General features: G+C 46.9%; 1 protein-coding gene across 5 annotated transcripts in view; it reads right to left on the reverse strand.

Annotated features, from left to right (window-relative positions):
- Positions 1-1,994: 1,994 nt before the first annotated feature.
- The window catches only part of Tacc1 (transforming acidic coiled-coil containing protein 1), a 93,205-nt gene continuing 81,625 nt past the window's right edge, over positions 1,995-13,574 (reverse strand). For 3 of the 5 annotated variants that reach the window (XM_050146721.1, XM_050146720.1, XM_050146719.1), the window contains exons 9-13: positions 11,902-11,945; positions 9,846-10,006; positions 9,370-9,476; positions 8,367-8,487; positions 1,995-7,068 (exon numbers count right to left, since the gene is read on the reverse strand). In XM_050146721.1, the coding sequence (XP_050002678.1) occupies positions 7,000-7,068; positions 8,367-8,487; positions 9,370-9,476; positions 9,846-10,006; positions 11,902-11,945 (502 nt within the window). In that variant the 3' untranslated portion in view covers positions 1,995-6,999. The remainder of the gene's footprint in view (positions 7,069-8,366; positions 8,488-9,369; positions 9,477-9,845; positions 10,007-11,901; positions 11,946-13,574) is intronic. The other 2 variants (XM_050146725.1, XM_050146724.1) reach the window with 1 other exon arrangement.

Genomic DNA, 13,574 nt, shown 5'->3' on the forward strand with positions numbered 1-13,574 from the left:
TCACGCCTCTCCCTGTGTGCACCCCACCAGCTAACTGCACTTACAAGAACCAACTTACCTGTCACTTCCCATGTCTAGAACAAAAATGCCTAACTCCAAAGTCTTACTGCTGAATACATGTGCTGTGTTTCTGTCTTAAGAACTCTGTACATCTGAGATGTGGGAAATGTAGCTTGGCCCTCAGGGGCATCCTCTCAGGGAGACAGTGCCTGTTGGAATCACAGCAGAGTTGGTTACAGGCAGGCAGTTGGAATGGCATTTGCTTCTTGGGAGAGAACTGAGGAGAATATGACCCTAGTTTCTTCATCACTTGGGTACGGAACCAAGGAAGGTCCAAAGTAAAGCAGTCTGGGGCTGGAGAGAATGTGCAGTTGTAAAGACTACTGACTGCTCTTCCAGAGGACCCAGGTTCATTTCCCAGCACCTACACAGTGAGCCATAGCCACTTGTAACTCCAGTCAGAGGTGCTCCCACAGCAATATGCATCACAGACACACACAAAGACACACACCTCTTAGCCACTGTTCTATTGCTGACACCAAGACCAAGGTAACTTAGAAGAGAAGGCATCTAATCGGAGACCGGCTTACAGGTTCAAAGGTTTAGTCCACTAGCATCAAGCCTGGCAGTAGGCAGACATGGTGCCAGAGCAGGAACTGAGAGCTACGTCCTCATCTGCAGGCAGAGACAGACACTCTGGTCTTGGGAGAGGCATTTGAAACCTCAAAGCCCACCCCCAGTGACAAACTTCCTCCAACAAGGCCACATCTCTTAGTCCTTCTAATCCTTTCAAATAGCACCCTCTCTGGTGACTAAGCATTCAAATATGTAGAGCAAGCTATCTAGCCTAGACTTGGATGTGGGTTTGGGATCTAAGGCCCTATTCTTCCTTCGTTGTGACATGGGCTAGCAATTTCATCTTTCTAAATAATGTAAATCAATATGTGGACTCACTGGCTTCCAGAACATCTGCTTTAGTAGATACACCTCAAGCCTCATAGGCACCACTTCTATAAGGGAAATGTGTAAAGCCAGACCTCAGCTCACTTCTAGCATTCTCCATCTAAATGAGGGCATTAGGGGCCTCACTATTGCCCCCAAGCAAAGCTAGAACCTTTACTTCAACCTTCCATGCCAAAGCTTTACCCTAGGCGAAGCTGTCTTGAGAGTTTCTCTGTGTAGCTCTGGCTGTCCTGGAACTTTGTATGTAGACTGCCAGTCTGGCCCTTGAACTCACAGGGATCCACCTGCCTGACTCCTGAGTGCTGGGATTAAAAGCATGTACCACCACTGCCTGGCTCCTGTTGTTGACTGAAATCAAGATGGTCTTATCTTGGACAGTCTTATCTAAGGTCAATTTTCATCTTACTTCGCCAACAATGCTAAGAAAATGAGATCTGTTGCAGGATGCCCTCTGCAGTCAGAACACACTGGTACCCTGTCCCCCAAACCAGGACCATCACAGGCTGCAGAGATTCACAATAAGCAAATAAAGCATCCCAACTTCCCCATCCTCAGCTAAATTGTAAAAAGAAGTCTTGAATATCCACTGCTCTCTTCCAGGTCTACCCTGGCCTACCCTAGCCGGAGAGTCAACCATTCCCATTTTTCCTTTACTAGCATAGAAAACACACGGCGCACCAGCTTTGTTCTCCACAGCTCCAGCTCACCCCAAGGCCTTCAGCAAGGCGGAAAGCTCAGAGTAACTTGGCTTCTGGGGGACTTGAAATGCCAGGATGGACTAGTCTCTAAGTGACACCCAGGAGCACTCAGCAAAAATCTGTTTGCACAGACGCCATCATGGTGGTTTCTATGACGGGGTCAGAATTCTGGAGCTTGTTTTGTTTTCAATTACATGCCCAGTGAAATGCATGAAGCCCCAGGAAATGAGCAGAGGAAAATGTCATCTATTTTCAGACAGAAATATGGAACCCATGAGAGGCTACCATAAATACTCAAGGATAAATCAGCTGACAACCAGGAAGACAGACCTCAGATTTAACAGTGGTAAACAGTTTTTATTCAGGCAATGAAACATGGAAAAAATATATTAGTAATTATTATAATAATTCTTTTGTGTGAGTATAACCTTTACAAATATTTACCTGACATATAAAAAGGGAAATTACTATGTGTATAAAATCTATGGGGATGATTATTCCATACAACACAGTCCTGACAACAGGAGCCAACGCGGCAGGTGCCCCACCCAGTGAGGGGCTCCTCACACACTTTAGGGCACCGGGGGACACGATGGGAGCAGATGTGCAATAAACACTTGGCACGTTAGTACAGTGGGCATCTACTGGCAAATACAGACTCGCTAACAGCGATACTGGAAAGCTGACTGTTGCCTTGGGACTTCAGAATGACTGGATCCTGTCCCAAGGGTTGCAAAGGACAAAGCTGAGGCTGCAGGAGTAACCTAGACGCTGCCCTGTATCTGGATCAGATGTGGTTTCAGAGTTCAAATTTCTGTGTCCATTTGAAAATTATTCACAAATATAGAGTCAGTTGTGTGAAGAGGAAGCACTTTTGCTGGGCACATTCAGATACCACAAAAAGGCAAAGCGGCATCTTGACATACACGACTCCATACAGGGAAGGTTCAGGCCATACCTCAGCCCCATGCTTGGTCTCCTCTGAGCAGTGAAAGCATCATACAGACTACCTAAGGCCAGCATTGCAGCAGCATCTCCATACTGGAACTATACGGGAATCTATGTGTTTACATAAAGCTGAAACCACAGTACAGTTAAGAAAGTCATTCCTCAGGAATCTTACTTGTCCACATCAGACTGCAGGCTGACAGGCACAGAGAAGGGGCTGCGTTTGGATGGAAACTACCAGAAGTGCAATCTGTAGTCTCTGCAAGTGACTTGCCTGTGCTCTGGCACTGGTTCGGGAGAGAACCAAGAGGGAGACACGCTGTGTCTAGACATTTGTTTCCCTTTCTTATCCATATGGGACCCTGAAGAATTTAGTAGTAAATGCTTTTTCCCCAGCACTAGGGATGAAATCCAAGGACTTGAGCATGCTGAGCAAGTGTGTCACCAACTGAGCTACACTCCCAGCCCTAGTAAATCACTTAAAAAAAAAAAAAAACAACTGGAATCTGGAGACCAGTCAAACCTTTCTGAACATTAGCTTCCTTTAAATAACTTTTTTATTAAAACTTTTTGAAAGATGATGTCCCAGACCTTTGGCTTGGTACCCAGGGATTCCCAGACTTTATCTGTTCTTTAGTAAGTACATAATAAGCTCCTACCCTTAAAAATCTTCATAATATATACATTTTCAAATTCCTTGCTAGAATCAGACTCTTTCAACACCTACATTCTCTTGTCTCAAGAAAAGCAACCTGAGAGCAGGCTCAGAGGGTCACAGACCTACAGAGACAGCAGGAACGACCAAGTCGAAAGACCACAAAATGAAATAGAGACCAAGGAAAGGAACTACAGACAGTCCGCACCACTTTCAGTTTGGTGCGCCCTGAACTCTGTCACGGCTCCCGATGCCGGTGAGCTGCAGAGGGGCCCTGTCTAGCCTGAGCTATCTCTGCTGCAGGTGAGGGCTTCGGTCTACTGTGGTCAATCCAGGGCTGCCTGGTGAATGATCTGTGCACGGACAGTGCCAAGTCTGCACAGGGAGAAAGCAGGCTCTGGCTGGGAAGGAAGCTGAGCCTGAACTCTAACACTAAGTGATAGGGACCACCCTCCCGAGAGAGCGCTACACTGAGCGCTTCCTAATTTGGTCTGCTTCTGAAGATGCTAGGCTCCACACTAGAGCACCAAGCAGAGAATACAAAATTTAAGGAAGTTACCAGTCTCCAAACAGCGTAAGCACACGGTAACCCGGTCTGGGATACTGACAGGTAAAAGCTGTCGACACTTTGGCAAAGAGGAACTAGAGAAATGGGTCTATGCTGAGTCTCAACAGGTTCACCTAACGCTCCCAAACCACTTTCTGAGTCAGTAGCTTCTATTTCCCTTGTGTTTTAGGGGTTTTGTTATTTATTTTTACAATGCTGGGGTTGCACACCAATGCCTTGTGTGTGGTAAGTAAAAAAAAAAAAAAAATGCTACTACCGAGTAGCTCTTAAATCTTTAAAGACAGGATCTCATTGTATAGCCCAGGCAGGCCCGAACTCTTGGTCCCTGCCTCTGCTTCCAGAAAGCCAAGATTATAGGCGTGTGCCACCAGGCCTGGTCCCCCTCTTAATTGCCTAACAAACAAGTATTTTGGCCCCCCAGCATGTGTGGAAGGAAACTTTGTATTTTTACTCTCTAGAGTACTAAGAGCTTTTTAGGGCTCATTTAATTAAAAGAAAAATAAATATTCTCTCCTCTGCCTAGTATATTTTCTTAATTTTCCAGCTGTGCAAGCTACATTTTTTATTCTTGTTGGAGAGTATCCACAAACTAGGCGCTGCAGAAATTTCCTGGCAATGGTAATGACTAAGAAGCCACTGGCAGACATTGCTTACAGAGCTATTTCATGTCCCCTGCACAGCAACCTCATTTAGCAGGGCCTGTTTTTCAAGGGGTCTCTTCCGCCAGTGTGGCAGGGAAGGACAGGCACCACGCCTCTTCTATGCTTTGTAACATACAGCATAGGATGCTTTAAAATTACACAGGCTTAGAAAGATGGCTGGGGCCAGAGATGCAGCTCCACAGTAGAGTACTTGCCTAGCTAGCATGTTCAAGACCCGGGTTCAATTCCCAGCACTACCAAAAAAAAAAATCAGGAAACAAGGATGAGAGATTTATGATGGAGACCACTCATACTGGAAAAAAAAAAATCAATACCAATCACACACGGACACCACCATTACACTGTAGCAGAAACTTCTGCAGTGTTTCCCGAAATGCAAAGTTAACTTCCCTTGTGGAAGAGAGTTAAGCTGACGTCGGCTATGTCCCCCCGAAGACACCTGAACCCGACAATAATGTCTATGGCTACAGCCGTCACATTAAGCCACTGTGACTAAATGATTGTCAAGCCATTCCTCCAACCACTGGTAGCTTCTACTTGTTCGTGGTTTTGTAAGACAGTAAGCCTCAAAATACAGCCTAACCTAAGCACCAATTATAATAAGCACACATTGACAAAATGTGACCTCTAGCTTGAAAAGACATTGCTCGCTCCCTGGGGCTAAAGCCTGCACCCGCATGGTGACAGACCACTAGAGGGACACTGTTTCTGAGACCTACAGTTTCTCCATGAGGCATAATTCATTTCTGGAGCTGGCTCCTCCAACAGTTTGACAAGGAAGAAAACGTGTGTATGTACTGAACAGTGCATATTCACGATGACTCAGGGTAGATGATGAAGGCCAAAAAACGCATTAAAGCTGGAATGGATCTGGTTTTGCCTGTCAAATGGAAAGGAACTCACTGACAGCAGTGTGGGAAATTTCTGTTTGGGGGTTAACGTCCTCCAGTCTGTGTTCACAGAATTTCATTTTGTCTGTGTGGACCTCCTCCCTGCACTGCCCTCCCCCACATTCAAGCCGACTTCGGGGATGACTTTTTACTGGCTGTTTGGCTTTAAAGTCCACCTCCAGCATGAAAACGTGTGTTGCTGTTTTAAAGTCTCTGAAGTGCCATGCTTGTAAACACAGAAAACTACAGCCCTCCACCCCAAACTGGTCCCTAGGCTGCCCTCTCTTTTAACAAAACCAGCTGACCCTTTCCCAAGCCCCTTCTGTGTATATTTCAAATAGATAACAACAGTTGGTTGTGTTTTAGAAACCAACTGCCCCCAGGTGGACACATCCATCATATGCGAGACCTGAGGGGGGCCCACGCTGTTGCTCATGGAGATATGAGAGGCTACTTTCAGTCTGAGCACAAGGGGCCTTGCTGGGACCCAAGGGTCCAAACACCAGGGCAACAAACAGCACAGCAAAGTCTTCCTTGGACATGAAACCTACATCCCGATCTTCACACCCCTCATCTCCCCACCCTGACGCAAATTTTGGTTTGGCGGGCCTCTGATTTCTGAGAAAAGGTCTATTCAGCCTCGTGGCGTGCTGCCCTTATATTCCAGGTCCCAATGGCTTTCCTGCCCTACCCTCCCAACAGCTACGATGTCACCACGCTTCCACTCACCCCTTTTTTTGAAACATGGTCTCATACAGCCCAGGCTGGCCTCCAAGTAGCTGTGTAGTTGAGGATGACCTTGAACTTCTGATTCTCCTGCCCCTGCTTCTGGAGTGTTGGAATTACAGGCATGCACTACAGCATCCAGTTTCTGTAGTTCTGGGGATCGAACCCAGGGCTCTGTGCATGGGAAACACTCGAGCAACGGTGCAGTGTTGTCTGCCCTACAAAGTCTGAAGCTTGCTTTGAGACCTAGGCTCTGCTTCGAAAGAAGGATCTGAGCTGTGTTGAATTATGTAACTATGCTCCTCCCTAAACATCCATATCTGAATATGCCTCAGGGGGACAGTAGCAGCATGTACACATATGCATGCATGAGTGAAATTAAAATCCCTGGAAATAAAAGAGAACTCAAGTCTCACTGAGAAACTGTTAGTGGCAATAGGGCCAAACTGTCGCCTTCAAAAAAAAAAAAAAAAAAAAACGGCCGATACTGAAATTTAAACAGTTAACCAGGTCATAAAGGTCATAAAAATATCAAATATGTGCTGGGAAGATAACCCCACACGGTTGCCACAAAATTAGAAATTTCACACACTCGGGGAAAGTAAAGATGAACTGCAGATGGAGAAGCACGAGCTGGACCCAGCAGCCCGACTAGGGGAAGCGGCAGCCTGGGTGAGCAGGCCCCCGCTGACACGTCAGCTCCTTCCCCACCACCAGCCAGGCTCCGGCTGCAGCAGTGGGGTGCAGCGGGACAGGCAGCAGCAGGCATGTGCTTTTTAAAAAGTTATTTTTCTCTGCAAAGGGGGGATTACTTTTGGATAAGGCAAGATAATTTGTGGTCACGACACAAGCAGCCAGACTCCGATCTGCACAGCTCACGGGAGGAATCTCAGTCCGTCTTTCCCAGCTTCGCGATGAGCTCATCACAGATTTTCGTCAGTTCTTCAATTTCTTGATTCTGAAAGACAGAGGATATGATTTGCAGGCTGCTTTGTGTTCTGAGAAAGAGCCGGTGGCTAGACTAGCCCCAGACATCCTAGTGCCTCTCCACCCCTGCACCTCAGAGGTGAGGTCGAGGACCAAATGCCTTCCATCCATCAAAGTGTGCTCCCAGTACTGCGCTAACTGCGCTAAGGGCGGGGAGAGCCATCAACCCTCCTGAAGCCAGTCCATAAACCTTAGCTTCCGATTCTCAGAGCTTCAGGGCCTGGGATTCCAGAGTCTGAGTCAGGGTGGCCAGACACAAGCTCTAAGTCAAAGGGCACCACTGCACAAATGCACACGTGGCGATGCAGCAAGTTCAACAGTGAAGAAGAAAGAGAAAGGCAAAAACCCGCGAGCATGAGAAACACAACTGGTGCCACAGACTGAGCATCGAGGTCTCCTCCCAGGATAGCGAGAGGGATCAGCAAGGGGGCCTGGAGCAGTTCCCCTTCCAATCACCGAGGGTGTATATACAACTCCAAGGGGGCAAGTGCTGACACAAATACCCCGCGGAGGTGATGTGTAGAACGGAAAAGCATCCTGAGATGGGGGTTAGGATCAAGGATGCACCACCAAGCCCAGTCAGGAAGGCGTGAGGGAGGCAGGCGTGAAAGACAGATCTGAGAGATGCAGGTGTGAGGGAGGCAGGCAGGCTTGAGAGATGCAGGCGTCAGACTGAAACCCCCAACTCCTGTCTCTATAAAGCACTCCCAACTCAGCTTAGGCAAGAGCCCTCCACTTTTTCATGTCTCTCTGCTTCACTGGCATGTCCAAAGGCAAGCAGACAGTCTTGAGCCTGGCAACATTATTTCTGCTTTCAATTTCTCCACGACAGTTTCTCAGAATCCATTATGTTGCCTGAGATTTGATGGGGGCCACCCTGTCCATTACAGGACACTTGGCAGCACTGCTGGCCTCTCACCCACTCTGGGGCTACTAACATGTCCCAGCCTCCAGACAAGGCCTCGTGTCCCTGCAGGGCACATCTGCTCTGAAAACTGATGAGCTACAGCCCCTGAACTTCACTTAAAACACAACTCCCCTCACCCTGAACCCTGCCTATGTCTGATGGCTCCCCGTAGCCTTGGTTAATAATGTGTGTCCCCCAAATTTGTTCATAAAGGAGCTGGCCTGGAGTGTCTGTAACAAGGGCAAAGCCACCTTCCTCCAGATCCATGCCAAGCTATGTACACCAAGGACTGCCATACGCCACAGGAGAGCGGCCAATGCCCCTGTATACTAGAAGAACCCTGTGACAGAGCCCGCGCGTACCTTCTGTTGAAGGGCCCTTTCCAAGGACTCCACCTTCATCTGCTCTTTCCGGAGTCCAGCATGGAGCGCTGCGCTCTCAGCCTTTGCCTTTGAGCGAACCTGAGCGATCTCTTCGTTGGCTCTGTGATGGAGAGTTGGGTTTGTTTGTGGAAGAAATCAGAAGAGCATGGTTAGCCACGAGGAACAGACTCAGAGTACTGACTACAGACTTCCACAGAACCCAGATTCCAAAGAACTGAGAGGAAAACCCAGAAACAATGACTTAGAAAATGCACTTTATATAAAACTGCTAAGCATATTTCCATGGCACACCCTGACAGCACAATCAATATACTTCAATATACTGAAGGACCGCAATAGACTTCCAAAGTTAGATCTCATGAGAAAATGACATTACTTAATTTTTCATAACAATCCCAATTTTTTAACAATCTAGTATGATGGTGGCCTGGATTACTCTGCACCTGATCTGCACACAATGCTGGGTGTCATTCAACATATGTCTAATGAGGCCAACTGGTCAGTCTTTACAATTATTATAACTCCACGCTTGCTGGTTCCCAGTTCCTCATCTTTTATCACGAAGGAACAGTCTACAGCGCTGCTCGCTACGGCACTTCCACACCAGGACGAGTTTAATGACCATGATGTTCAGCAGGAGCGGCCGCCTAAACAGAGACCTTCCAACAACGAAATGCCAGGGAGAAGATCCTCGTGAGCACAGAAAGATAAACTAAGGGGCTTAGCATGTACGTCTGAGGAAAAACACAAAATGCCATCACTAATGTTGAATGCTAAAGGTCAAGCGGTGAGAAACAGAGGGGATGCTATGTGTGCACGTCTGTCTATACTCTAACCAGAGGAATAAAATCTCTCACACACACCTGAAGTCGCAAGCAAGAACGCAGATAGTAAAAGGTACAACTTTGTTACTCTGTAGACAAACAGTGCCTGCCTCCACCCGCAGCAGTCAATAGGTGCAGCGCACATCACAAGCTCTCACCTGTCCAGCTTTTCCTCTGCATGAATCTTCAGGGCCTGGTATCGCTGCTCTTCCTGCTTAACCCTAGCCAGGTAATCCTGAGCACATTTTTTCAAGGCTTCTTCATTCTGTTCCAACAGGAAAATTCAAAACAAACATGAATGTCCCTTTGTTTCTCTTGCACAGTGTATCACAAGGGTTGGAGTTTTTTTGTTTTGTTTTATAGGAAAGTCTGCTTAATTGAGATGTGTTTAATTCATAGTCCACGGCAACTTCAACAGGCTTGGGCAATCTCCACTAAAGAAAGCCTATAGACTTCTCCATGTCCTAATTTACATTGCTTTGTAAATAAATCTCTTCTACTTTTACTACTATCAAGGTGAATGATCAAGAAGGAGCCCACCAAGCCTCAGCTTGCCCACCACTCTGACAGCAGAGACTGCCTGTTACTAAGACACCACACGACCACCCAGGAGACAAGGTGGAAGGACACCCACCTTCTTGAACCCTTCTAGCACGCCTTTCAGGTTCTCGTATCTCCTGAAGAGATCAGAAAGGGACCTTTCCACAGAGTTCAGGTCAGCCAGGGCCTGCTCCTTCTCCATCGTCAGCTGCTGGAAACTCTTCTGAGAGGTCATGTTTGTCCTCTGCTCGTCTTCTGAGAACCACAAGCCAAAGGGGACAAAGTGAACGCCGACTCTGGGTGAGCCAAGCAACGTGCTTGGAAAAGGGGGCGTGGCCTAGGTGTCCCCATGCTCCAGAACTCCTGTTCTAGAGGGAGGACACAGTGACAAGTGACCAAGTGACGGGGAGGCAAGCAGGATGTGCCACGTGGGGACAGAGCTGGTGTCCACAGAGTGGCCTCTCAGGGCACAGACTGGAGCAGGTACCCAGAAGGGACTGGGGATGGGAGCCGCACAGAGCTGACAGCCAGGGCCAAGGTTAGGCTGGGAAGGCAGCTGCTGGTGTGGACAGTGGGGAAATCTTTTCGGTACTTAAATGCTAGAAGGTCAGAATAGATTCATGTGAGAGTCAAGCTTTAGGAAGGCAACTAAATGAGGCTGGAAGTTCAATACAGACAATTAAGTCAGTTTCTCTACATACGCTCTCTGTGCAGGGTCTGATGGAGGGAAATCAGAACCTGCAGACTAAACACTCACTAAGAGCAAAGACACATACTTGCCATGCCAGTACTTGGGAATCTGACCTAGAAACACTGAGTTCAAAGCCAGCTGGGCTACACAGTGAGTTCAAGGTTGCCCTAGGGTGTGCGTCTTTGCCAGACCTCCTGCTTCTCTCTGCTTGGCCACATACTCCCACCAACACATGTGTTCCGTATAACCATATGGGACCCAGGGACTGCAGATGAAACTCTCTGAAACCATGAGCCAAAATAGTCCTTTCTTTTCTGTTTATAATCATGGATTTGGTCACAGTGGTGAGGAAACACAGAAACAAGTCATGAGGACAGACCGGCTCAGTTCCCCATAGAAGAGAGAGCCCAGCCCAGAGAATATTGTATTAAATAAGCCAGCACAGGAAGCAAAACACTAAATGTTCTCAGCATATGCGGAGGCTAAATGAGCTGATCCTATAGGCGTAGTGGTTAGAATAGCGGTCAGTAGAGGATGGGAAAGGTGGGCTGGGAGATGAAGGCTAGGCAATGAGCACCAGAAGAGTAAGTCCGAGTGTTCTATAGCAAAGTAGGATGGCGTCCACCCGCAAGAACTTGGTATTTAATTTATGGAGAATTAGAAAGTACATAGGAATTTGAATGTTCCCAAAGAAATGACAAACATCTTTAAAAAAAAAAAAAAAAAAAAAAAAAAGGACAGGTCTCTCTGTGTAGTACTGCTAGGCCTGGAACTCGCTCTAAAGACCGGACCAGCTATGAACTCACAGAGATCTGCCTGCCTCTGCCTTCTGAATGTGGGGATGCTATGCACCTGCCTTGAAATAATAAATGTTTAAGGAAATGGAAATGCTAGCTATAATAGCTTAATCACTGGCCACTGAATTCATGTACAAAATACCACACTGTTCCCCATTATGTACCATTATGACATGGTGCTGTGGGACAATGGTCTGTATCCTGTCAATTTTATTTTAAAGAAATGCTGATTGGCCAGTAGCCAGGCAGGAAAAAGCAAAGAGAGTCTGGAGAGATGGCTGAGCAGTTAAGAGCATGCATGGCTTTTGTGGAGTATCTGGGTTCAGTTCCTAGTACCCATGTTAGGCAGCTCACAACCACCTAAAACTCCAGTTCCTCTTGTGGTTTCCACGGGCACCTGGTACACATAAACTCAGGCAGGTGTGTATGCGCGCACACACACAAATAAAAAAAGAAAGGAAGAAAACAAGGCTTCACAAAGCTAGCTGTCTCCTCCAGGATGACTGAATGATCGTGTGGGAAGGCACCCAGGGGAAGGGGACTCCACAGATTCCAAAACTGTAAAAACACGCTTGTCTATTGCTGTGGCACCTGACAGGCTCAGGGAGCTAGGGCCCATGCTCAGAAAACAAAACAAACACACAAAAACCCTTTCTCCTTACCAATCATTTGGGCAATGGTCTTTTCATATTCAGCCACAATTTTTCTAAAAAGAAAAAAAGTAATAAATTATAATCATAACATAAAACTTGTTTTGTTATCAGAAGAGAGGCAATGGAAGTCAGAAACATTCTATCTGAAACAATTCACAACATCTAATAACACGTATAAAACTACACCTTTGCTCTGTCTCCCCTCTTTGGTTTTTCTTACATACACTAGGTTCACTAAAGTTCTGAAAGGTTAAATGTTCTCTGCACAAGATAAAAAGGAAGAAGAGAAATGGAAAGAAAACAGTTTATGTCTTGGGTGTAGGAACGGAGCCCTAGTCTCGCACAAGCTAGGTACATGCTCTACAGCTGAACCACGTCCTGAACTCCAAAAGCTTTTGACACTTCGTGTTTAATAAACTGTCCTGGTTATTTTTTATTGTCACCTGACAAGAGAGAATCTCAACTGAAGAATTATCTTGATCACACTGACCCTTGACCCCCCCAGTAGTTCTGATGGATGTGGGAGGGCCCAGCCTCCTGCAAGCACCCCGCCATCCCTCAGCAGGTGGTTTGGTTCTATAAGAGAGCTGGCTAAGCAAGCCAGGAAGAAGCTTTCCTGCCTCAGTTCCTGCGGACTCCCCCTGATGACGGCCATGACCTGAAAGTTTAAGCTGAAACCCTTCACGCCCCCAAGTTGCTTTTGGCCATGGTGTTTTTCACAGCAAATGAAAGCCAGCTAAGACAGAAGCCTTTTAGTCTTCTTGTTTTTGTTTTGTTTTGCTTTTTTCGGGACAGGTTTCTCTGTGTAACAGCTCTGGCTGCCCTGGAACTTGCTCTGTAGACCAGGCTGGCCTCGAGCTCACAGAGATCAACCTGACTCTGCCTCCCGAGTACTAGGATTAAAGGTGTGCACGCCTGGCTCTTTTAGTCTTTTATTAAAGATCATGTTTTTCTATTTAAATACTGTAAGATGATCTTTCCGAATTAAAGTCGCTCCTCAGAGCTGCTCCCATGAGATCCACCTGACTCCATCTTTCCTGGTCCATTACCTTTTAAGCACTGTTCTCCTCTGATTCAGTTTCATGTTTTATCTTATCTGACTGCACAAATATTTCACTTATTCCGAGAATGAGGACCACGCCCTTGCGATGGCCTTTCACTCAGTGAAGCCTGGTTCTTCTGACGACCCAGTGCTGGGCAATCTCCCTGCAGCTGCCCCTTAGTGGTGAGTCCGCCAAGCTGGACTCTGCATACAAGGGTCCTTATGGTGGCCACAGTAAACTCACTAAAGGTGGGGCTGTTCCAAGACCAGCACTGGGCCTCCAACCAGGAAGTCCTCCCAAACCAAATAATACAGGAGCCACAAATTACAGCAGTAATGTTTAAAATGTCTTGTCAGCACTCCAGGGCCCGCTGGTTAGGTTTATGCTTTCTCCTCTTTAGGTTATCTTTAGTAACGTAATGACTCTTAAATTTTTTAAACTGGACAGGAAAAGAAAAAAAATATTTCCTTTTCTTTGGGGGGGGGGCATGAATCTCTGAGACAAATGTGTACCCAACTGGTCTAAAATTTGTTGTGGGGCTCAGGCTGGCCTTAAACTTGGGGTAGTCCTCTTGCCCCAGTCTCCAGAGTGCTGGGGTTCCAGAAATTTGAAAGCCCCCACCACCATGGCCAAAAGATT

Source organism: Alexandromys fortis, unplaced genomic scaffold (genome assembly GCF_014885135.2).
Source record: "Alexandromys fortis isolate MF-2015 unplaced genomic scaffold, M_Fortis_MF-2015_v1.1 scaffold_55, whole genome shotgun sequence".
NCBI classification, from domain to species: domain Eukaryota; kingdom Metazoa; phylum Chordata; class Mammalia; order Rodentia; family Cricetidae; genus Alexandromys; species Alexandromys fortis.